The 24,800-nt window shown below is 44.4% G+C and overlaps 3 protein-coding genes across 7 annotated transcripts in view; 2 read left to right on the top strand and 1 right to left on the bottom strand.

Moving 5' to 3' along the window:
• Window positions 1–305: 305 nt before the first annotated feature.
• C1QBP (complement C1q binding protein) lies at window positions 306–5,236 on the top strand. The gene is made up of 6 exons (XM_010954647.2): window positions 306–654; window positions 1,266–1,416; window positions 2,990–3,083; window positions 4,267–4,362; window positions 4,580–4,702; window positions 4,852–5,236. Exons 1-6 carry the CDS (start codon window positions 423–425, stop codon window positions 4,999–5,001), a joined length of 846 nt encoding a protein of 281 aa, XP_010952949.1. The 5' UTR covers window positions 306–422; the 3' UTR covers window positions 5,002–5,236.
• Window positions 5,237–5,300: 64 nt separating this feature from the next.
• Window positions 5,301–12,043, bottom strand: RPAIN (RPA interacting protein). 3 transcript variants are annotated; one of them, XM_010954646.3, is made up of 7 exons: window positions 11,628–12,042; window positions 10,245–10,415; window positions 9,144–9,204; window positions 7,665–7,776; window positions 7,455–7,518; window positions 6,188–6,328; window positions 5,301–5,444 (listed from the first exon to the last, which is right to left on the bottom strand). In XM_010954646.3, the coding sequence occupies exons 1-7, from the start codon at window positions 11,700–11,702 to the stop codon at window positions 5,415–5,417; spliced, it is 654 nt and encodes a 217-aa protein (XP_010952948.2). In that variant the 5' UTR covers window positions 11,703–12,042; the 3' UTR covers window positions 5,301–5,414. The 3 variants fall into 3 exon arrangements, with proteins under 3 accessions (XP_010952948.2, XP_010952946.2, XP_045372410.2); XM_010954644.3 differs by having other exon boundaries at window positions 5,301–6,328; XM_045516454.2 differs by lacking the exon at window positions 5,301–5,444 and having other exon boundaries at window positions 6,179–6,321; window positions 11,628–12,043.
• Window positions 12,044–12,267: 224 nt separating this feature from the next.
• Window positions 12,268–24,800, top strand: part of NUP88 (nucleoporin 88) — a 29,543-nt gene continuing 17,010 nt past the window's right edge. Inside the window, exons 1-5 of one of the 3 annotated variants that reach the window (XM_045516453.2) lie at window positions 12,268–12,611; window positions 14,984–15,153; window positions 15,883–16,008; window positions 18,994–19,080; window positions 21,830–22,003. In XM_045516453.2, coding sequence (XP_045372409.2) covers window positions 12,306–12,611; window positions 14,984–15,153; window positions 15,883–16,008; window positions 18,994–19,080; window positions 21,830–22,003 — 863 coding nt within the window. In that variant the 5' untranslated portion in view covers window positions 12,268–12,305. Of the gene's footprint in view, window positions 12,612–14,983; window positions 15,154–15,882; window positions 16,009–18,993; window positions 19,081–21,826; window positions 22,004–24,800 lie in introns of all 3 variants that reach the window. The other 2 variants (XM_010954642.3, XM_074342422.1) reach the window with 2 other exon arrangements.

The raw sequence follows: 24,800 nt of genomic DNA, 5'->3' as shown, positions 1-24,800 counted from the left end.
TCGGAGGCTGGTCTTTGGGAGTTAGGGGGCGGCAAGAGAGCATTCCACGAAGTCATAGAAAGCCTGCGTGCTTGAGAACGGTGGATGGGAATTTGGAGAGTGTAAGCAGCCACTGGAGAGAACTGAGGCCAATGAAACAGCAAGCCTGGAACACCGGACTCAGGCCAATTCAGTTACGGAAAGTTGAGTAATTGGATTCGAAGCCTCCCCAGGAGGCTGCACCGGAGGCCCCCTGTAGAGGGCGCCGTCCCGCCCATGGTGCCTTGCGTCTTCAAAGCGGCGGCGCGGAAGCGCTTCCTGGGCGGGGGCGGGACTTCCGGCGGTGGCCCTAGATCTAGGGGGCGCAGCTGGCGGGAGTCGTCCTTCTTGGCAGGAGTCGTCCTTCCTTTTCGCACGTGTCTGCCGCCGCCTTCGCTGCCAAGATGCTGCAACTGCTACGCAGCGTGCCCCGCGCCGTGGGCTCCGCCGTCGCCGGCCTCCGCGCCGCCGCGCCCTCCCAGCCGCTCCGGCAGCTACTGCAGCCCGCATTCCGGCCGTGCGCCCGGCCCTTTGGGCTGCTCAGCGTGCGCACGGGGTCAGTGCAGCTGCCCGGCCTCCTGCAGCCTCGGGGGCCCTGTGCCTGCGGCTGTGGCTGCGGCAGACTGCACACCGAAGGTGAGACTCGGGCACGTGGGCCGGGGCCTGGATGGGGCGCGGGGGCCGGGGCAGGGAAGTGCAGATCACAAGTGAACCGCCCGGAGCCGCCCCCGAGGTCAGGAACATTCTCCCACGGATCGGCGACCAGCGGGTTAAATCCACGTGTTGTCGCATTTCCTCTCTTCTTCCACTTCCAAGAGTTTCATTTTTGGGGGAAGAGATACTATTAAGCCCTGGAGGCTGACTTTATCCTCAGTGTCTCAAAAATGGAACTTTGCGAAAGCCCAAGGTCATGGTTAGAAGTAGTGTGGTGATGTTTGCTGGCAAGTGAAAGAGGGTAATTGGGAATTCTTTTGTTTTATTTTGAAACGTGGTAAGGAGTTCATTGTTGGGAAACTTTTCCAGAATCAAGCTCAGCTTCCCACCGATAACCTTAGCTGATTTTTACAGATGAGGAAACGGAGGCTTAATGGATATGAATGATTTGGGCTACGTTCCCAGAATCACCATTAATAGTATTAGAAACAGTCCACGTCCCAATTTCTGGGTGCAGTAACTAACATGGGCCATTTTTGTGCTTTAGAATGATTGGCTCTTCTTTTCCTGTAACTTGCTGATTTCCATTGTAGGGGACAAAGCTTTTGTTGACTTCCTCAGTGATGAGATTAAGGAGGAAAAGAAGATTCAGAAGTATAAGTCTCTCCCCAAGATGTCTGGAGGTTGGGATCTGGAGGTGAATGGGACAGAAGCCAAATTAGTGCGGAAAATTGCTGGAGAAAAGTGAGTACTGGGGCCTGTGGGCTCCAGGGGACCAAATCCATGACCCTGTGGGACCTGCCCTGAGTCTTCCCAGGACAGCCTTTAGTTAAGGCAGGTACTTTGACATGTGATTTCCAAGAGATGGGAGAGGATTCTTCGGGTGACTTCATAAGCTCCAGGTCATTCATTCACTGCACACTAATGTGCTGTGGTGGTGAATACAGAGGTGGTAAGGAAGTAGAAGCCGAGTAGCTGGAAGTCTCTTGGACCAGCAGAGGCATTGTTCACGAAACCCTTATAGTAGTGAGGGAGGCCGTGCCATGCAGAAAATCTACCTTGCCTAAATCTAAGCGGGCAAATTCAGAAATTCTTCCTGTGCTGACAGAGTCTCACTTTACACTGCTGACTCACTACAGGCTCTGGCTGAGGAAAACAAAGCCCCTACTCTCTGATGTTTACAGTTGAGAAAACAAAGTAAGTAACAGGGTGGGGTTCTGGTATAGAAAGGTGGGACCTGGTTAAGCTGTAAGTCTATGATACATTTTGAGTGAACTTTTGTATATGCCACGAGGTAGGGTTCTGGTTCTGGTTCTACACCTGGTGGTATAGTGTTCTTCCCATGATAGATCAATTGTGGATTCTGTAACTTCACTTAAACCACTTCCCTGGGGTAAAGCCATAGCCAGTTCAGGGCCATTATAGATACTGCTGTAATGACCATAACTGCGTTTCTGTGCCCAGGAGCTCAGCTTGGTCAGCACTGTTGCAGATTAGACAAATTTTGTGGCTGAATCTCAAACCTCAGACTGGCAAGGCAGCCAGTTAGCATGGGTCCAGAGAGGAGCACTGTTGTCTGCAGATAGTAGTGCCCAGCAATGCTTGTTCCAAATCTCACATGACATTTTGATTCAGACTTTGGAAAATGATATGTCAGGTGAAGATTCCTGCACTTTAAAATTGTCATTAGTTGATGTTCACCGCCTGCTTTGTGATGATTAAACTTCTCACAGCTGCTCTGAAGGATGAGCCTGTCCAGCAGCATATTGTTCTTCGTGAGGCCTCCCCTTCCTGGGGCCGGGGCTGCTCTCCATCCTCAGCTGATGCCACACCCTCCTGATGATACTGCGCTCCTTCCTTCCTCAAAGGGGCAGATTTTCTAGTGGAGAAAAGTTTCTTAAGCCTCCCTTTAAAGGAGGCCTTGGTCCACTGCTCCAGCTTCTCTGGCTCACCACCAGCAGAAGGACTAGGGTGACAGTGTCAGCTGGCTGTGGCTGGGGAGGAACCAGTGGACGCATGTTGGCAGTGAACCGTAGATGCTGGCCTGATGGAAGTAGCCCACACCTGACTGAATTTGGCTGAGAGAAACTCGGGCCTGCCTACAAATGAACTTCAGCAGCCAGCACATAGTAGGCCCGCTTCAGAGCTGCTGAATCCATCTCTGGGTGGGTTGCAGACGCTGGCCTTTTTTGAAAGTTCTGCGAATCAGATGTCAAGCCAGCTGAGAGACATTGTTTCATCAGCTCTTGTAACTGTAACAAGCCGCCTTACTGAGCTGCTCAGTTAAAACTTCACCCTGTTTTCTTTTGCCTTTTAGGATCACTGTCACTTTCAACATTAACAACAGCATCCCACCCCCATATGATGGAGAGGAAGAGCCCTCCCAAGGGCAGAAGGTTGAAGAACAGGAGGTAAGTTTGTAACTGTAACCAGCCTGTACCTCCTGAGGCTTAGAGAAGGAAAGTTTTTTTTTTGATGGTGGGGTTTTTTTGTGGGGTTTCTTGGTATTTTGGGGGGGGTTGTTTTTTTGGTTCTTTAATGCTAAGAGATAAAAGGCAAAAGACAACCATCCTTGCTCCCTTCTTGTAGAGCACCAGTTTCTGGCCATCAGAGCTGTGTGGCCCCTTTTCTTCCTCAGGGGCCAAGTAAATTGTTGTCTGCAGGCTTAGACTTTATAGTTTGGCCTGTGTTCACCTACTGGAAAGGAATTGACATTGAGCCCTTCCCATGATCGGGAGATGTTTAATACTAGAGATGATCATTTGGAGTGTTTCCAAGGAAGGAGTGCTCTCGTAAGTCACAGGCTGGTAATAAACACTAGCTGGGGCATCAGATTTTGGCAGTCTCTCCTTAGGCTGCTGTCCCTCTTGGTTGTTCCTGGATGGCCAGTATGAGGGCCACTGGTCACCACGCTTTCTGACTGGGTGGGCATGATTTTGTCTCGTGACCCAGCACAGCTCAGCTCCCTGGAGTCCTGGCCTAGCCGCCCGGACTAGGACCTCCCTGGCGTTGGATGGCTCACCATCAGAGGGTTGCTGTGATTATTCAGCCATCAGGACAGCCTTTAACCAGAGGCATCAGCTTTGGTCCTGGGCTATAAGATGCAGAAACAGTCAGCGGGAAAGAGATCTCAGAGCTTTAGGCCAGCTTTGCAGTGTATGTGTTTGCAGCTTTGCAGAGTGTGGGTGTAGAACCCGGCCCAGGAAGATTAAGTTAATTGGCACATAGCTGGGGCTGGGGTTCAGTTTTCCTAATTCTAAACCTAGTATGTTCTTTAAACAAGTAGGGTGCTAATAGAAGTGAAATGCTGTAGTAAAATAAATATGATGCCGCCCTCCAAAACATAATCTGTAACTTTAGAAAGGGTTACCAGGATGAGTTCAGCTCAGTCTCCAGGAACAAGCTGGTATGTGGCTTAGATTCTCCACTCAAGACCCTAGGCTCCTTATTTGGGAACACCATAGCATAACTTAAGACTTGGAAAGTGGCTAAATATCCTAAACCAGTGGCTGTCAGACCCCCTGAGCTGTCTGAGACCTTTGGTCCAGGCCCCTGAGAGCTGCCAACAAAGGTGACTTGTTCTTGTTTCCCCAGCCTGAATTGACGTCCACTCCCAATTTCGTGGTTGAAGTGATAAAGGATGGCAGCAAGAAGGCCCTGGTGCTGGACTGTCACTACCCAGAGGACGAGGTGTGTGGAATGGGGTGCTACCCCTTGGCACCCCTGGGGACAGGGAGGGCCTCCAGAGACCCTCCTCCCTAGCTTAGAGCGGCAAAGCTGGGGAAGAGCAGAAGGGGATGAAGGAACAAGGTTAAAATCTGAGTTCAGAGCTGTAATAGTCCCTTTTCTTTGAATGAATCTGATTTGTCCTAGAGAACACTTCAGTTTCCCAAATGCTGTCTCTTAGGTTGGGCAAGAAGAGGAGGACCAGAGTGACATTTTCTCCATCAAGGAAGTGAGCTTTCAGCCCACTGAAGAGTCTGACTGGAAGGACACAAATTACACACTCAACACAGATTCCCTGGATTGGGTGAGTGCTTGGTAAGGTGGGGTGGCTGCTCCTGGGCCTTGCAGGGGAGGGTCCTAGTCCAAGGAGAGACAAGCATCTTAGTGTCACACATGGTCTTTTTTTTTTTTTTTGTAACTAGTAAATGTTGACTAGTAAATGTCTCCTTTCAGGCTTTATATGACCACCTAATGGATTTCCTTGCGGACCGAGGCGTGGACAACACTTTTGCTGATGAGTTGGTGGAGCTCAGCACAGCCCTGGAGCACCGGGAGTACATCACTTTCCTCGAGGACCTCAAAGGTTTTGTCAAAAGCCAGTAGAGGTGCCGAACACCGTAATTTGATGGCAGGCTTCGGCCAGTGAACAGCAAAACCTACTCCGGAGCCAGACCCACGTGCTTTGAAATGGTTTTCATCCCAGTATCATGGAAAATAATTCAATTTTAACTTATTTCTCCTGCCTCTTATTGACCTCTCATTTATTTCTTCTACAGACCTGTTTCTAGATTTTTGTATAACATAATGATGGACAGTAAAATTGGTTTATCTCCTCTAAGGTGATTTGTCTTTTCTATTTCTGTTCCTTCCCCTTCAACTTGCATTACAAAACACAGAGCAGAGACATCTGAAAAGTTTTAATACAAAATAAATTATAAATAAAAGGTTTTTATTTACAAGGCCTCTTCTCCAGATGGAAGTTCAGCTCCTCCATAGAGCATGGTGAGAAGAGGGCCCTAGAGGATCACAGCCCAAGTGTCACAAGCCTAGATTTAAACAGAAGTTTAAGTTAGCTTAAGTTGCATTCCACTCATGAACATGATCTCCATATGGTGAAAATGTAATGACCTTTACGCTGCTTCTGAGATGACGTCACGCTCAGTTACCACTGCACCAGGTTCAGTGGTGTAGTGGTGACAGAGGCCGTGGGCGAGCCCTGGCCTCGGCTCCGCTGCACTTCTGTCCTGCAGCCTCAAAACCACTGCCTTAGAAGCCAGCAGCAGCAATGTAGTCCTCAAGCTGAGATCAAGCCCTGAAGGACCCACCCTCAGGGAACCGGTGACCAGGAGGACACAAACTTGACAGCTGGCAGCTTTTGTAGCCCGGCAGGGAGGTGAGGTTCCCGGGTATGTGTCACAGGGAGGAATAAACTGCATGCTCACCACGGGCAGGAGCAAGGAATGTTTGTTACCTTCCTTGGCCCTCATACGATCAGTGGGCACCCAGTATAAAGCTGGCCCGCGATTCCCTGACAGCTCAGCTGCATCACTCTCCTAAGAAACCCTGTCCTTGGCCTTGACTCCACTTTGTAGTTACATGCTTGGCTTCCTGGTGGTCTAGCACATTCCATCTAAGACTACTGTCCTCACGTCTCAAACATTCCAAGTCCCTGTGGCAGTGTGTCACTGTCTCTAACCTTTAAAAACCTGTGTCTAACCTATTTCTACCGTGGTGGGAATAAAACCACCCACTAACCCGCTCTCACCACTGGGTCCCCTGGGAGGCTTACCAGACAGCTCATGAGAAGACTGGGCTTTTCTTCCGTCCCTTCAGTGACGGAAAATGCTGGCGTGTGGGGACAGCATGCACTGTGCTCATTCACACTGTCTTCTAAACAGGCGCGAAGCTTTTGCTCTGTCAACTCTGGAGACTAAAAAAAGTTGAACTACAACCTAATCTTAGTCACCTCCTAGTCAACGGGTTGAAAATCCTGATTCTGGATTGATTCTTCCTTTAAAAATGCTCTTGGGCTCATGACTGTGCTAAGAAGAAAACAATGTCCATCTAGCCGCCTCTCCAGGGGAACCAAGGCTCCCCACTCCTGCCATAAACACTCTGCCTGCAGCTCACAGCACCCAGAACGCTCAGGGCTGGGAGGCTTTCTAGCCTCGCCGCGTGTCTACCCCCACCAGCCAAATGTGTCCTTACTAAAGCCTTAACAGCGCTGCTTGGTCCCACGCCTGCTTGCACTGACTGCACTTCATACTGTAACTGGGCGACTTAACTACAAACTATGTAAGCCAATGAAATAAGAGAATGAAAATGAAAGTTTTGTTTTTATAAGTGGAATGTTTAGGAAACACTCAAAAAGACGAGTTGCTTTTTTTAAAAAAAAAAGCTGTTGAATTAGGTACAAGGGAGGAAAAATCCTAAAGTTGTGCATTCAGCTTTTTGATGCACTTTACAGAAACAAAACTGGAAATACTAGACGATGAGTTGTAAGAGTGGTTTATGTAAAAACAACAAAAATCCCTCAGTTCTGTAACTAGCAGAGCCCTGCTCAAGGCTTGGCAAATAAATGTGTATGTTTGAAACTTACTATAAAATATTTCATTTGTTTAATTCACCAACTTAACCAACTGGCAAACTTTCCGTCCCCAACATGTCACATAAGAGAGCTGCAGTTATTTTAAGGGCACTGAACCGCTGACACTGCAATTCTGAATATAGCTGGGTTTTCATATATGGTAACTTTTTAAGGAAGATCTGATACAAGTGTTTCCAACTCTAAACTGGGCTCTACAAAGACCTTAAGCAGTGGTACATTAATAACTGCTTCGCGAATGGCTTGGGGAGGGGGCAGGGGATCAGGAAGGCCCTGATTTGTAGCGCTTGCCAATTTCCGTACTGTCTATATTCTCACCATGGCTGATTTCAAGCCACCAATGTGAACTGAACAAGAAGTTGGGAAGAGATGTGCGCACCACGGGAGGTTCTTTAAGAGATCAGCTGTATGTGGGGAGAGGTGACACCAGATCTGTGTGAGGAACACTCACATGAGATGGGAGGTACAGGCCACACTGACACATGACCACACCGCTCGTTACTCTCAGGTTGTACCTAGAAGCAGAATTGGGATTCCAGAGCATTATGGCCGGCAGACCTGGGTCCCCAAATCTCAGACAACAGATTTGAGGGGAGAGTCCACTCACCTTGGAGTGGGGGGTGGGAACAAATAATGCCGAAAATGTTGTGAAAAGTCTTACTTTGTACACACAGGACAGATGAGGGGATTTGCTTCCCACTCAGCCAGCATGATGCTGAGACACTCTTCATCAAACTGCAAGCTCTTCTCGTACTCACTGATGATGGACTGTTCTGCAAGGCAAAGGACAGCCGGCGTGTTTCACCCCACGTCACCTGGACTGCCCTGCCCTGGATGCTAAGCTTCACCTTCAAAGGCTTCATCCATGCCTCCAAAATTCGAGCATGGTCATGGTACCCATCACTAGACCTTTACTGCTCTGTCAGGCCTCATCCTGTTGGATTCCTCCCCTCCCATCTGTCCTCCCCTTGTGAAGTGCTGGGGCCGAGAGACAAGGAGACAACTACACACACCTCTGGAGGCTAGAGGGGCAGAGATGGAGAATGTCAGGGTCCCAGGGGCAGCTAGAGAAAGCTGACGCTGACAGAGCACTTACTTCTGATGCTACGGAACAAATCAATTTTTTTAGAAAAGAATTGAAATCAAGAAATCTACAGCCTAGCTGGAGTCAATACACCAATCATAACAACTAGCACCTGCATAGCACTTACTATGTGTCAAATGCTAGTTTAAGTTCTTTACATATTTGAATTTCTTTACTACTATTATCCTTATTTTAAAGATGAAGAAACTGAAGCACAGGGAGATTAATGGCCTTGCCCAGTGCCACACAAGTTAAAATGGTAGAGCTGAGAAGTGACTTTCAGCAGTCTGACCCGAGAGTCCACGCTCTTCCATCCTCATGTTAATAGCTTCATTTATTGAAAGCTGTCTATACACCAGGCACTGCTCTATGTCTTCTACACATATTGTTTAAGCCTGCAAACAGATTTATAGGGTAGGCCTACTGTCTCTATTTAACAGGTGATAAAAACTAAGCCTAATCCAGAAGGGCAGGCTATGTGCAATAACTGACTTGGCTATACAAGGGGCTAAATGCCGTGCTCCGTGGTGCTATGATGCCACAGGAAGCGGATTCTCACAAGACTCTTGGGAGTCAGTAAAGAATGCACCGCAGAGAAGGAACTTGAATTAGGTAGTGCAAGAGATCTGAGCATGCACTTCCCTGTAAGGTGACAGGATTACTACTGATCTATTAATAGGGAAGTATTGTCAGACAGAATGAACATGGGGGCTGAATTCACAAAATTGATTTCACTTCCCAACTCGACCACCAGCTGTGCAATCTGTGTAAGACGCCCCTCTCTTCCGTCTCACACTGCCTTGTAGGGTAGACGTAAGGAGGAAATGAGAGCACGGAATGAGAAGTCTGCACAAGGCCTGGCAACACTGAAGATTCTTATTACTGGGAAGACAGCCAGCCAAGACTTGAGAGTAAAAACAAGACTTCTGGATGCTGGATTGAATATGGAAGTAGAGGAAGGGGAGCTAAGGGAGCTAAGAACTAACTCCATTTAGAAAAAAGGTCAGCACTAGAGCAGCTGGAGATACAGGGAGGAAGGACTATTCCCGGGGTCACCTTGATCAATCAGCTCCTGTTGGATTTCCTCCAGCACAGCCAGGTCCATTGGCTCCTCCAACTGCATGAGAAAGTGGGGTCATCAGAGGTATGAAGTTATGATCAGCTGACAAGACCCACAATGATTTATCCTTGGAGACTGGCTTGAAGAACCCAGATCTAACTGAGGAAAACAGTCCAGTCCTTCTGCAGAATGTGTTGACAGTGAGGTAATGTGGCCATGATGAGAAGGCATCAACAAAAGATTAAACCAGCTGGTGACAAACAATGGCACCAAATCTGGGGGAGACAGTATAGGGCACAACTAAACGTATGGTTCTGCCAAAGCTACCTGACCGCTAGAAAGTTCCTAACCTCTGTAAACCTCAGTTTGGGCCTCTGTAAAGGGGGAATAGAACCCACCTGGGTTATTGCAAGCACTAATTGTGATTATGTAACGCAAATATCTGGCCTACTGTAGGACACCTAGAAAGCAACAAATAATGCATCTTTATTACAGAGAACCTTGATGTTTTCAAAGCAGTTTCCCACATGTTTTCTTACACTGTCCTCATCATACTGACGACATTATCTTCTTCATCTTAGAAATGTGAAAACTAACGCTCTAAGAGGCAGAGTTAAGGGTCAATAGCAAAACCGGGATCAGAATTCCAGAACTACTGACCTCCAATCCAGTGCTTTTCCTAACACATGGTAAATGGCTTCCTCTCCACCTCCAGCTCCCAACTCCAGCTGAGATTAGGATCAAAAGCTCCTGGAGACCTTTTTTTAAAAGAGAGGTTCCTGGCCCATCCCTACTGAATCAGAATTTCCAGAGGTGGAGCCAAGGAGTGAAATTTATTCCTTTTTGGTTTCATAAGTGATTTGATGCAGTGTGCAGCAGGGCCACAGTTTGGTGTTTATAAAACCATTAACTAATCTAGATGAGTCTCACGTTAAAGGTAGAAGAACCTGGGTCAAAGGTAAAGGCCCTAATCAGTTAGAATCCTGATTGGGGGCTGGAGGGTGGCTGGGTTTAGAGGACTTAGGGAAACAGAGGGAGGACACAAGGCATTCTAGATGCTTCAGCACCGTCCCTAAAAACACATATCCCAGGCTGACCTGAGCCAAGGCCTCTGGCCAGCGCTCTACCGACTGCAAAGCGTTCCACTCTTCTTCCATCACCTCCTGCACTAGAAGGGTTTTCTGAGCTCCCGCTGGCATACTGCCTCCAGCCTGGCGGTATTTGTTCAGGAGCCTGTCCCGGCTGTTTCTCATTCTCTCTAGGCATCCCTTGGAAGAAAATGATTGGGAAAAGGAAAAAAAAAAAAAAAAAAAAAAAAAAAAAACAAACCCAAACAAAACCCTCTTAGATTAGTTGTTAAAACATTAAAGGAAATTTATAGACACCATATTTCAACTATAATCCTAACTATTACTATTTTGGTACCATCTTCTTCAGTCCTTATCCACATGTTGGTGGGTGAAATTACAGTGCTTGTAATGCATATATTTCCAGATCATGTTTCATAGCTGATCTTCTATGCCAGCTTCCTTAATGGTTGGATGACAGCTCAGCATCCACTGTGCTATCAGGACAGTTAAGATGCTTCCAAATTCTTGCTACTTTAGTTATGGTAACCACCTTCCTATATGTTTCTCAACTTTGGGCAATCTTGTCCCCTAGGGAATATATGGCAAAGCCTGGAGACATTTTTGGTTGTCACAACTTCAGTTGTAGGGCTATTGAAATCTAGTAAGTACGCAGAGGCCAGGGACACTGCTTAACACCCTATAACCCCAGAACAGCCCCCCACAACAAAGACCTATCTTCTTCAAAATGTCAAGAGCCAAGGCGGAGAAACTGCTGTAGACAGTCATTTCCAGGATCAGATTATTCCCCTGGGATATACCACTTCAGAGATCCCTAGAAAGACAGGCCATGTTACTTACAGGAACCAGGCTGAGCTGAGAATAGGTCAGAACTGACTGTAAGGTACAACAATGCCAATGCCTGGTAACGGAGGCTCCGAAGAAATAGTTTGGAATAGAAATAATTTCCGGAATGAGAAATAATGTCTAATTACATCTCTCTGGAATAGAAATAACGTCTCTCTCGCATGAGGTGAGTAGACAAGGTGCACCTCTGGGTGCCAACCGACCCGACAACAGCTGGTGGTGGTGGTGTTACTGTAACAGTGCAGAGGTGCGGTCACCACATTTCACATAGAAAACAAACCCGAATCCAAAATGAAGACTTCCTTCCTGGGCTGGCCCGGCCCGGTCCGTGCTCATCCCACACCCAGCGGTCCAGAGACTCCAGGAGAAGGTCAGGCGGTGGCCGAGGCCCAGACCCACAGGCTGGGGGGCTGGCTTCCAGGTCCACCGCCACCGGTACCTGCCTCACCCGGCTCGGCTGAGGGAAGGCACGGAAGAGAGTGGTTCCCGGCACGGATTAGGGGAGTGACGATAGCCCGGCCAAGGCTTCCCAAACCCCACACTCACCTGCCTGAACGTCTCTTTCCAAGGCGGCGAGCCAACCGGTTTATACAGCGAGCGGTGCCGAGACGGCTCTGCCATGGTCTTTTCACGGGAGCAGCAGCAGAAAGCCCCGCCCTCTGGGACCGCGCAGAATCCTGGGAGTTGTAGTTTCTGGAGGGGACTGACCACACGGGATCGCAGAGGATTCTGGGAAGCGTTGTCCTACCGGCCAGCCCGACACAAGAGACAAATTTGGGCAACCCCAGGCTGGATGAGTGAAGTACTGGCATTTGTGGGGTTTAGCCAGCCTGGATCGGGGGATCAGCCGTGAGGGAAGGCTTTGGATGGCTAGGTTTATCCAGGTGGAGGTGTCCAATAAGCAATCAGATACCCAGGTCTCCGCTACCCCGACCAGGTACTAGACTTCACGTAAAACTGAAGCTTGCTTTAATAAGCAGGCGCTGGTCTGTTGACTTTCTCGTCCCGCCCCCACTGGCTTCGGAGTAAATGTTCGACTGGTGATTGGCTGTCCTCTGTCCATGTCGCTGCCTGATGGGCTGGCCTCCTCTTCGCCCCGCCCCTAGCTCTGTCTCGTGGTTGAGGGGGACCTGCTCGATGATTGGCCAGTGGACAGCTGGCCGTGGATTGGCTGCGCTCAGCCGCGGGCTGAGCAACTGGGCGAAGGAGAGGTGTTGGACCAAGATGGCGGCCGCCGAAGGACTCGCGGGCGACGGTGAACTGTGGCAGACCTGGCTGCCTAACCACGCCGTGTTCTTGCGGCTCCGGGAGGGACTGAAAAACCAGAGCCCAGCCGAAGCTGAGAAGCCGGCTTCTTCTTCATTGCCTTCGTCGTCGCCGCCGCTGCCGCCGCAGTCGCTGACGAGAAACCTGGTCTTAGGCCTCGGCGGAGAGCTCTTCCTGTGGGACGGAGAAGGCAGCTCCTTCTTAGTCGTGCGCCTTCGGGGCCTCAGCTGCGCCGGTGAGGAGCCCTCCCTCTCCCAGTACCAGGTACGGCCAGGCTGGTCTTGGAAATGACCCTCAGCTGGGATCTGAACTAGCATTTTTGTTTCCCGTCCTGGCTAGTTTTCGTCTGCCGGGAGGGATGCTATTAAGTGGACGCAGACGTCCTTTGGGACGTCCAGCTTCGAGTGGAAAAGTCTCCTCCTACTTATGTCCATTCCGCTAGAACATGTCCACAGAACCTTTTCAAGGCTCTCTTCCTGTGTTTCATTCTTTCGACAAAGTTCATTGACTCCGACACTGTGCCGGGTGCTGTGATAGGAACTAACGCGCTCAAGGTGCTTAAGTTCTCGGAGTCCGGGAGGAAGGGACGGACCATGGAATAACACTAAAACGTCAGGTGCTCTGAAGAAAAACAAACCAGGGTTAAGGGGATAGAGAGTGGAGGTGCAGTTGCTATTTTTAGGAGGTTGGTCCTGAGAAACCTTTCTCCTGATGTCACACTCATAATAGAGACAATCCTAACTTTCTCTTGGGGTTGTTGTGAGCATCAAGTCAGGGGGTAAATTTGAAAGCATCGAGTTTCGTGCCTTACATGGAAGAGGAATTCCCTGTTAATTCTTTTCCCCTTCTAAGAAATTAGGCCATCCCCAGAGTTGAAAGGAATTTTTGCTTGTTTTTGATAAGCCAACAGCATGTGAAAGTGAGTGTGATCCGAAAGTATTCCAGACTTTTTGTACTCAAACACTACCTTATGGAAGTGCTTATTTGTAATAAACCCCTTGTCGTCTTTTAGACATTAAAAAATGTAAAACAAAAAACAAAAACGCGGCACGCATTCTAATGCATGGCATCTATTGTGTGCCATTGTTTGATTCTTGTTGATGAGAAATGATTTAAATTTAATAAGGTGCTAGCAGTGTTTGTGCAGTTTTGGAAGTCGGTCACAAGTCTACAATCTACTGACTGCAAAATTTCAGTTTATAAGAGTAATTATCAGATGCTCAGCACACAGTATTACAAGAGCACCCTATATTGCTATGCTGAATTTAGCACAGACATCATTAAATTATTTATACTCGTTTGTTTATTATCTGAATTATTTTCTAGACTGTAAGCACCAAGGCAGGGGCTGTGTCTGCCTTACTTATTTTTGTATCCCCAGTACTTCAACATGCCTGGAACATATTAGCTCTCAGTAAATATTGATGACTGTCTGAATGACGCTCAATCCTCCAGAATCTCAGAAACTCAGAGATAGACAAAGCAGTTTAGTGTGAATTGTGACTTTAAATGAAACAAAATCATGAGCAGTGACTTTAAAAAACCAAATCAAGTGAAACCAAAAAACTCTTAAGTACTGTGATTATCACAAATGATTAAGTATCCCAGGGTGATTAAGTTAGATTGTATATATAGCTGAAGAAAGGTGGCCTTTGAGATAGACTGTTAGAATCAAGTAGGGAAAAGATTGAGAAGATAGGGAAAAGAGGGAAAGAATCTCTGACAGGAGAAAAAAACCAATTTGATTAGCATCAGCAAAGGGCAGCTAAAACAACAAACCAGCCCCAAACCCCCAACTTACAGACATTAGTAACAATTAATAGAAATCTCATATTCTACAATCTTGTCTAAAAAGATCTTTGGCTTAGGGTGATTCTCTGTACATAAGGATAAGCAATACAATGGTAATCTCATGGTTTATTACTGAACTTAGAAAAGAAAATGGCAATTTGAGATGCTCATGAGAAGAAATAGGAAGAAGTGCATTATTTTTTAGGGCAAATGATGCCAAGATTAACAGCTTAACAGAACCTCCTGAAAATATCACTGTTCTGTATTAAATCTGCTTAGGTAAAGCAGCATTAAACTTGCTGCAGAAGCTTTTGAAGCCATTCTCTATCTTATAGTACTATTTATAACAGTAATTATCATTTACTAGTACTTCTGAGTTCTTTATCTGTTCGCTAAAACGTATATTGAGAGTCAGTCAGCAGTATGCCATGTATACTATGCTAAGGATACAGAGAGGAAAGACATAGATCTCAAATAATTCATAGTTAGTTGTGTGGAATGAGCGAATAAAAGGGTAATTAGAAGGAAGTGTGGTAAGGACTGTAATAGAATTATCCAGTGTGTGCTATAGGAGTGCAGAAAAGATGCATTGACTCCTGGCCAGAAGATCAGGGATATTTTCTTGGGAGAAAAGTGTATAGAAGCAGAGTCTCCAAGAATGTGTTAGCCAGCTAAAAAAAGAAGATGAGACCATTGCAGGAAGAACAGCTGTGCAAAGACACAAGGCACAACAAAGCATGATTTCTCAGAAGTGGAAGTTAATCTGATTGGAATATAAAGTACCAGAAGGGAGTGGTGGAGAGTTGACAAATAAACTATTTTGACCAGTTTGCTTTAATTTCCAGAGATTGCTTTGCATAAATCCACCCCTGTTTGAAATCTATCAAGTCTTGTTAAGTCCAACAGAACATCATGTAGCACTTATAGGAATAAAAGGACTTATGATATTAGAATTACCTAAAAGATGGGGGAAGAATTCTGAATTTGAAGGTGGAAAATCAACAGTGAATTGTAGGTAAGTTCTATTTCCGTTTGGTGTTTATCTGTATAATTTGCAATACATGCAGAAAATTGTTTAAGACTAGTACTTCTTAAGGTATGTTTACTCTGTTACTATTGAATCATCAGAGTACTCCAGATGGTCTGCACACTGGCATCTTGTGATAATAGTGTTTATAATACATTTGTGATTGCACTTTTATTCTGCCTAAGTTATCACATTTCTGTCTCATTGGAAGTCAGGCTGTTTTTTCAAGAAGGTTGAAATAAGATGTTTTAAAAGCACTTATTACCCATGAGCCAGGCAGTTTGCTCATAAGTATAACTTTTTTCCCCCTTTTTCAATGAATCCTGAAAGATGAGAGTCTGTAAGATCTCCTGAAAAGAATATAGCTCCACAACTTATAGGTTGGGCCCCTTTAAAATGCTTCCTTTCTAAATCTGTTTCCTCATTTCCACAATAAGAATGATAATATATGCCCAGTACCGTTTCCTTAGAAGGTTACTACAAGGATCAAATAAAATCCTATGTCTAAAATCACTTGTGAAGTACAGTATAAAATACTCTACAGTTTAGAAAATATTTTCATTTTGATTCTTTGATATTGATTAATGGATGTTTGGAATGCTCTCTCAGCAAGATTTAAAAAAAATTAGAAGGAAAGAAGAGCAAAGAGTGTTTAAGATAGATTTTCCCTAGAAGATGATTCATCACAGTTTTGGAAAATTGTTGTCTTTGTTTTAGCACCACTCCAATTGCTGAGAGACTTTTCACGAGTTCTACCTCTCTGACTCTAAAGCATGCTGCCTGGTATCCAAGTGAGATGCTGGATCCCCACATAGTGTTGTTAACATCAGACAATGTAATAAGGTAAATTTTATTTTTATCTCATAGCTTTGTGACTGGAAAGATTCTGGTTCTGGTCACCAGTTAATAGCTCAGGGTACCACTCAATGGATCATTAGATGTTGGAAATGCTTTATCTGATGGCTATTGTCATCCATTCTCAATCATATAAATCAACCAGCTGCCCTAACTTACGTGTCTTAATTACAGCTGTTGCCTCTCAACTAGTCTTCCTGTCTCCAGGCTCTCCTTTCCCAATCTGACCTATAAAAATCTTCCTAAAACCATTTTCATTAAGTCACTCTATTGGAGGTAATGTAGCATACAGGAAAGAGTATATAATTGGGATGTGAACTCTTGTCCCAAGGTCACTTCTGTCTTTGGGATATTAAAAACTTGGGCACCTTGGTTTCCAGTTTGTCAAATGAGCAGGTTTGATTTGATCACTTCTAAAGCCCCCTCCATGTTTTGTACCCTAAAATTAAAGGTTTTAATCCTACAGAGATTTCTGTTATATCATAGTTAACTTTCTGGATCTGCCTTATGTAAAAAGTTTATTGGGGAGACTCAACTATCTGATGTACAGATTCCTTCAATTTTACTTTTTCTAATTACTGTTTTTAACTGTGCTCTACCAAATCTTCTTTTGCTGCTGAATGGTCGATCCCTTAATAGCTTCTTACACAGATTTTATAGATTTCTGGTTACTTTTAGTTATTAAAACTTAGTCTGTCCAGTTTAAAACTCTGATCTCAAATTCATTTCAGAACTATCTGCTGGCCCTGTGACAGGTCAGACCTTGAGGGACTGGAATGAGTGGAGGGGGCATGATCTGCTCTTTGACTCTTCTTTCTGTCCCAGCACTTTGAGGTGGGGGTTGGAAGGATAAGGAGGGGAGCTGTTACATCTTTCCTCTGGGTCTGACTTCCTCAGTAGTGGGGTGGGGAGACTGCGATAGCAGAGGCAGACATCTTACCTAACTGATAGTCCATCAGTGATGGGCAGGGGACATGTCCCTTATCCTGGTTTACTCTCGTTCCCTCTGCTGCCAGTGGCCTCTGTTGATGTGGTAGTCTGCGCAAATGGTGTGCGGTTCTTTCAGGGGCAATATTTGGCCTTTAGCTCCCTCCATCACCGAGAGCTCTGTCTCCTTCTGGCTCTATCAGTTGTCCATGCCCTCAGGCCTCTTCAGAATGGAATATCCCCAAACTTGGCATCTACTGCCTTCTCAACCTGTTATGGTCTTTCATATGGAGTCTTTCTTGTGTGTGTGTTTATTTATTTATTTGTTTATTGAGGTATAGCCAGTTTACAATGTTGTGTCAGCATAATGCTTCAGTCATATGTGAATATACATGTATTATTCTTTTCACCATAGGTTACTACAAGATATTGAATATAGTTCCCTGTGCTATACACTATGAACTTGTTTATCTATTTTATATATACTAGTTAGTATCTGCAACTCTCAAACTCCCAGTTTATCCCTTCCCAGCCCCTTTCCCTACTGGTAACTGTAAGTTTGTTCTCTATGTCTATAAGTCTGTTTCTGTTTTGTAAGTTTGTTTTTCTCTTTTTTGTTTTTAGATTCCATATATAAGTGATGTCATATGGTATTTTTCTTTCTCTTTCTGGCTTATCTCACTTAGAATGACAATCTCCATGTCCATCCATGTTGCTGCAAATGGCATTATTTTATTATTTTTTATGGCTGAGTAGTATTCCATTGCATAAATATACCACTTCTTTATCCAGTCATCTGTTGATGGACATTTAGATTGTTTCCATGTCTTATCTATCGTAAATAGTGCTGCTATAAACATTGGGGTGCATGTATCTTTTCAAATTAGAGTTCCCTCAGGATATATGCCAGGAGTAGGATTGCTAGATCATATGGTAAGTCTATTTTAAGTCTTTTGAGGACTCTCCATGCTGTTTTCCATAACGGCTGCACCAGACTACATTCCCACCAGTGTAGGAGGGTTCCCTTTTCTCCACACCCTCACCTGCATTTATGGTTTGTGGACTTTTGAATGATGGCTCTTCTGACTGGTGTGAGGTGATACCTCATTGTAGTTTTGATTTGCATTCTTCTGATAATTAACGATATTGAGCATTTTTTCATGTGCCTATTGTCCATTTGCCTTCATTGGAGAATTGCTTGTTTAGGTCTTCTGCCCATTTTTGGACTGGGTTGTTTGTTTTTTTCTTATTAAGTTGTATGAGCTGTTTATATGTTCTGGAAATTAAGCCTTTGTTGGTTGCATCATTTGCAAATATCTTCTCCCATTCCATAGGTTATCTTTCTGTTTTGCTTATGGTTTCCTTTGCTGTGCAAAATCTTGTAAGTTTAATTACGTACCGTTTGTTTATTTCTGCTCTTATTTCTATTGCCTGGGTAGACTGCCCTAGGAGAACTTTGCTAAGATTTATGTCAGATAATGTTTTGTCTATGTTTTCTTCTAAGAGGTTTATAGTGTCTTGTCTTATGTTTAAGTCCTTAAGCCATTTTGAGTTTATTTTTGTGTATGGTGTGAGGGAGCGTTCTAACTTCATTGATTTATATGCTGCTGTACAGTTATCGCAACACCACTTGCTGAAGAGACTATCTTTACTCCATTGTATATTCTTGCCTCCTTTGTCGAAGATTAATTGACCATAGGTCTGTGGGTTTATTTCTGGACTCTCTATTCTGTTCCATTGATCCATATGTCTTTTTTTGTGCCAATACCACGCTGTTTTGATTACTGCACCTTTGTAGTAATGTATCTGAAGTCTGGGTTATACCTCCAGCTTTGTTCTTTTTCTTCAGTTTTTAGGAATTCTGGGTCTTTTGTGATTCTGTATAAATTTTAGGATTATTTGTTCTAGTTCTATGAAAAATGTCCTGGGTAATTTGATACGGATCACATTAAATTGTAGGTTACTTAAGGTAGTATGGCCATTGTAATCAAGATAATTCATGAAAGAGAATTTTTAATGCTGGCTTTCTTCTCTTTTGATTGCTAGAATTTATTCTCTGCGTGAGCCCCAGACACCCACTAAGGTTATTATACTTTCAGAAACAGAAGAGGAAAGTCTAATACTCAATAAAGGGTAAGTTTTTATTTGCGTCATGAAATTGTAAAAATTAGTTTGTTGCAATTATAGTTGCAGTTTTAACAGAGATTGGAAGGGTTTCCTGAGGTGACTTTAGCATGTTTTTGGTAATATGAGAAATAAGCAAAAATAGACAATGTGAATAGGTAACAAGAAGTTAGAAATCTCAATATCATTACTACCTTGACCTTTTTTTAAGAAAGTGTAAAAATGTGAATAGCTGAAATGTATTCCCTGTTGTATCTTGAATAAGAGAATGGACTAAACGTTGCAAAATTACAGAAAAGGTGAAAGGCAAATGTTGGGCTGGAGGCCTGCAGGTGTTCACTTAGTGTAGACGGGCAGCTGCTGGACCCGCAGACCAGCATCTGGTGCCCCAGAGCCCCTGGGACTCTCCTGTGACCCTGGCTTCTTTTATGTTTTCTTACCCACTACAGGGGCGAGTTCCTGGCTGCTTTGACCACTAACAGAATCACCCTTTGAACTCACAAACCCCATTCCTCTGGCCTCCTGATCAGTCTTTCTGGTGATTACTACACAGGATCACCCACAGTGTGTGATGTAGAGTGAAGCTTTTAGTAGCAGTATTCCTAGAAATTCCATTTAGTTCTTTTCACGTCTCTGTAGTGGTCATATCTAATAGTCTTCTTTATTTTTGTTTTTCTAACACTTATTCCTTTGAGTATTTTATATATAGCTATTCTGTATGTTACAGTTTAAATATCTGAAGTCCTGGGGAGGTGGGGATCAAATCTGTGTTTGTTCTTCCTCCTGCCCTGCAATCATGGTCACTTCCTCCTGTGATTGCTGATCTCTCATTGTGAACTTATGTTTACTTGATCTTAATGTTTGGGAATGTTGAGAGCCTGAGTTGAGGGTGTGTGTTCCTCCAGAGAGGAATTTCATCTTCTTCTGCTAGGACTCAGCGGTTGCCACTGACCTTGGGACCACTTTAATTCTCTCTGATAGTCCCAGAACTGAAAGCTGCAGTTAAATGATTTTCATGTCTTATACCACCAGCTTCTTAAACTCCAGTCCATCCATATCCATGATGGGGAAATACCTCCCTCTGAGAGCTGAGAGGTCCTCTTCTGGTGTCAGGGCATCTTCTCCCCCGCAGTGTGTTTCCATAGCTTACCAGCCTCCTTTGCCAGGCACAGTGTCTGGATGAGAAGCAGTAGAGCAAGTGCCGTTGTTAAGCTTTGGCTCTGGTGTCGGCACCTGTGTTGTAATCTCAGCTCCACCACTTGTCAGCTGTGGCATCTGGGCAAGTTATTCAGCTGCACTGAGCCTCATTGTCATCACTGTACATTCCAGAAACATAAAAAGTAGTGCCATTTACTAGGATTATTGTACAGAATAAATGAGATCATGCATGAAAAGTGCTTAGTATGGCACAGAGCAGGTACTCATCAACTGACACCTACTATCATTAGTAGAAATATTATTTATTAAATTCCAGTTAAGTTCAGGTCTCTTTAAAATAACTTCTGTGTCTGTTTGTTTCTATTCATTGTCTTAATTTTGTAGTTTAGCTCAGGTAGTTCTTTTATTCTGGATGTTGGGATTCCTTATTGTATGCCTCCTGATACCATATATCTTTCCATGTGATAAAGAAACTAAGGTATGGTACTTATAACACCTTGAAATTATGTTGATTCTCTCAATTGTATGAAATTACGACTTTATTTTAATTATTCATTAACCTGGTATTAAACTGAAAGCTTTTTGGGAAACCAATTATACTAAATTTTAGAATATAAAAACAGTGTGTTTAATCATTTCTCTTTCCTTATTATAAGATAATGTATATTTGTTGTAGATAATTGGGAAAAGTATTAAGAAGAAAATGAAATAGTTTAAAATTTCCCATAGTTTATCCTCAGTAAAACAACCAGAGTGCTGCTTTCAGTATAAGTCAGATCATTCTGCCTCTCTGCTCTCCGCACGCCATTGATTTCCCAGAGTCTTTGCTCTGACCTGCAAGGGCCTCCAGGTCTGCCCCTGACTGCGCCCCTCCAGCTCTGCTCCAGCCTCTGCCCTGGCTCTGAGCTCCAGCCTCCTTGCCGTTCCTCAGACAACTTCTGCCGCCTCCCCTCCTCGAGTCTCTGCCTGTGTCCTTCCCTCTGCCTGAACTACTCCTGCTCCACAGAACCACACGCTTGCTCCCTTCTTCCTTCTAATTTTTGCTCCAATATCACCTTGTCAGAGTTTCCCAGACCACCTGAAGTAACACCTCCATCACTACTCTCTTACCCTACTTTATTTTTCTCCATAACATCATTGTCTGACTTTGTGTTATGTGTTTATTTCTTCTCTCTTTCTCTCTCAGTAGAGGGCAGGGCCTTTGTTTAATTCAGTGACGTAGTCCCAGAACCTACAACCGTGCCTGGCACAGAGTAGGTACTTAGTAAATATCTGTGGAATGAATGCATCCTACCACTTTGAGATATTGATGTCTTCATGTGTGTTCTTCCTGTTTCTTTCTGTGTTTATGCATGTCTACATTTTTACTGTTTTTGTGTCTGTATATTGCAACTGTTTAAAATGACAGGTGCTCTGTATAATTTTGTGGCCTGCTTCTTTCATTTACTTTTGTGAGAATTTTCCAATGTTGTTTAACATTCTTCATAATAATAATTTTTGTCTTCTCACTCCATTGAACATAAATTCTGTCCCCACCTACTGTTACTGGACATTTTATTTTTGTTTTCAACCAGTTGGTTTTTAAATCTCTTTTCAGAAGGGCCTACACCGCATCTCTAGGAGAGACAGCAGTTGCATTTGACTTTGGGCCATTGTCAGCAGTCCCGAAGAACGTATTTGGACAAAAAGGCAAAGACGAAGTAGTGGCATTCCCCCTGTACATCTTGTACGAGAATGGGGAGACGTTCCTTACGTATGTTAGCCTGTTGCACAGGTGAGCTGAGGGCGACGCCCACCTGAAGTGAAAGCCAGCTTGTGCTGCAGTGTAGGTTGTCATGGTTGGACCTGGGATCTGTGTTTCTGAGTTTGTGAAAGTATTGCATCCTTTCAGTGCTGGCTGGCATATTTTGGAGAGAGAGTTTTTACAGATCATTCAGCCTTTTCATTTTCTCATTTTATTTGGGCAAGTTCTATAGAATTCTTGGATAACCATTTATGATAAGACTAGATTTGTGTTCCCAAAGTCTAGCCAACCAAAGAAGTATTTACAGATGCTCCCCAGCTTAGTCAGACTTACGATTTTATTGTGGTTCAAAAACAATACACATTCGGTAGAAATGTACTTTAAAGTTTTAATTTTGATGTTTCCCTGGGCTAGCGATGTGCAGTAGATCCTCTGTCATGATGCTCAGCACTGAACACAGTTGCCAGTCAGCCACACAGTCACAGGGGTGAACGCTGATACACTTACAGCCATTCTGTTTTTCTGTACAGTAATCAGTAAATTACATGAGATATTCAACATTTTATTATAAAGTCAGCTTTGTGTTAGATGACTTTGCCCAACTATAGGCTAATGTAAGTGTTCTGAGCATGTTTAAGGTAGGCTAGGGTAAGCTATAATGTTTGGTAGGTAAGGTGTATTAAATGCATTTTCAACTTAAAATATTTTTACCTTAGCTATGGGTTTATTGGGACATAACCCCGTCATATGTCAAGGAAGATCTGTATCATGTATCCTGTCTGAGCACAGCACTGTGGGGATGGTTAGATATGGTAGTCCGGTATCTTACGTCCCAGTTGTGGGAAAAAGACATACAAACCATGAAAAGGTAATATCTGTACTACTTCAGTGGTACACAGTAGGGCCAGAGGAAGGAGAGACATTCTGACTGAAGAAGTTTAGGAGATTTTCATGGAAAAGGACTGATGTTATATGGGACTTAAGGTTCTAATGCAGGATTAAATGAAGCATCGAGGAAGGGTAAGACCATCTTAGTCACAAGAGTAGCATGAGGTTGAGTATGAAAACAAGCAAGGGCGAGTGCCATTCAGAGTTCAATGATTAGATCTGGGAGCTAGAGCAGAAGATTCAGGCAGGGAGCATTTAATGAAAAACCTGGGAAGCTTCTGTCCAGGGAAAGTTTTGGGGAGTTAAATACCTAGTTAAGGAATATGGAGTCTTTTCTGCAGGACTAGGGTAGTAGGAAGCCAGGGATGGTTTCTAAACAGGAGAAAAATGAAACACCAGGTTAGGAAAGGGACTGGGGCAGAGAGACTTTTAAAGAAGCTGTCCCAAAATTTAGTTTAAGGTCTATGAGAGTTTGAACTAGGGCAGTAATGCAAAGGGAGAAGTGAGCATCGTAAATACTACAGAGGAGGGATCAGTAAGACTTAGTTACTGTTTAGATGAGGGAGTGAGCCATTAACAGAACTAATGAGGTCAGGAAGGGCAACTCGTTTGGAAATACAGGACTAGAGAGAAGATGAAGGTAAAATAAAGAAATAATCATCTGTTATGGTGAGGTAGAGGCAATAGAGGGTAAGAATTTTGGGAAAGTTTGTAACTAGAAAGGCGTACAGCCTCAGTCTGAACATTGTAATTTATTCATTTATAAATCAACTCGGCAGGTATTTATTCAGGCTTACTATGTGGCAGGATATGGGAATACGAGATTGGAGGCAAAGTCCCTGCTGTGTGGTTGGTTTTTCGTCTACCAGAAAGTCACACAGCAAACTAATTACCGTAGTGCGGTGTGATGTGCTCAAGGCATCATAGGGCGCTGGGAGTGGGACAGAGTAAGTGCTTAGCCTGCCTGACTGGGAAGACTGAGACTATCCAGAAGCTTGGACCCTGAAGAATTGACAAGGTAGAAACAGGAGCAGAAGTGGAAACAGGAGCAGAAGTGGATCCAGGAGAGAGAAGAGAGGATACAAAATGGAAAAGATAAGAAAGATGAAGGAGCTTGATAGATTGCAGAATGGCGAGGGTTCGCGCCTCAGTCCCACTCTCCTGGACAGAGTGTTCTCTGCCTCCCACACACCAGCTCTCTCAGAGGGCTGTTGAGGTAACATTATTACCCTCCCAACCCTTCCTCCCAGACTACTTGGCCCCATTTGCCTACCTAGTAACCTTGGCCCCAAACCTGAAAGTCATCTTCTGCATCCTCTTATGTACAGTCTCGTCTCAAAATTCTGTTGATTTTACCATGAAAATGTCTTGAATGTATACGCCCTTCTCTCCATACCCCCGTCCTTGCCTCAGACCCTCATCATCTGCCTAGATCATTCTCATCTTAAATAGTTGCCCTGAATCCCATTTTGGTCCCCTCTGTGTCACCCTCCTCTCTACTACCAGATTAGTCTTAATAAAGAGAAGCTCCATCACTCTTGATTTAACCCTCTAGTGACACGCAGTCACCCAGCAGATAGACTCCGAGCACTTGAGCATGGCACGTGAGACCGCCTGCTTCATAAGCCAGCCCTGAATATCTGTCCAGCTACTTTTTTATTGCCTTAGACTTTGTACTTTGCCTCCCATCATACTGAGCTAAGTTTCCTTCCTGTTAATTCCTGGTCTTTCATTCCTCTGGAACTTGGCATATGCTGCCCCCTAGCCGAGATGCTCACTGCCCCTTCCCAGAATGTACTTTCCCATTGACCTTATTTTTGATACCTTTCTTACACACCTACTGTCTTTGTACCTTTTGGTGTTCCTTTGTACCCTGTAAATCCTTGCATTGTTATACACGGTGTGGTAATTCTAATTAAATATTTGCTTCCCCAACTAA

This window comes from Camelus bactrianus, chromosome 16 (assembly GCF_048773025.1).
Source record: "Camelus bactrianus isolate YW-2024 breed Bactrian camel chromosome 16, ASM4877302v1, whole genome shotgun sequence".
Taxonomy (NCBI): Eukaryota; Metazoa; Chordata; class Mammalia; order Artiodactyla; family Camelidae; genus Camelus; species Camelus bactrianus.
This window is presented reverse-complemented; position numbering and strand designations above follow the sequence as displayed.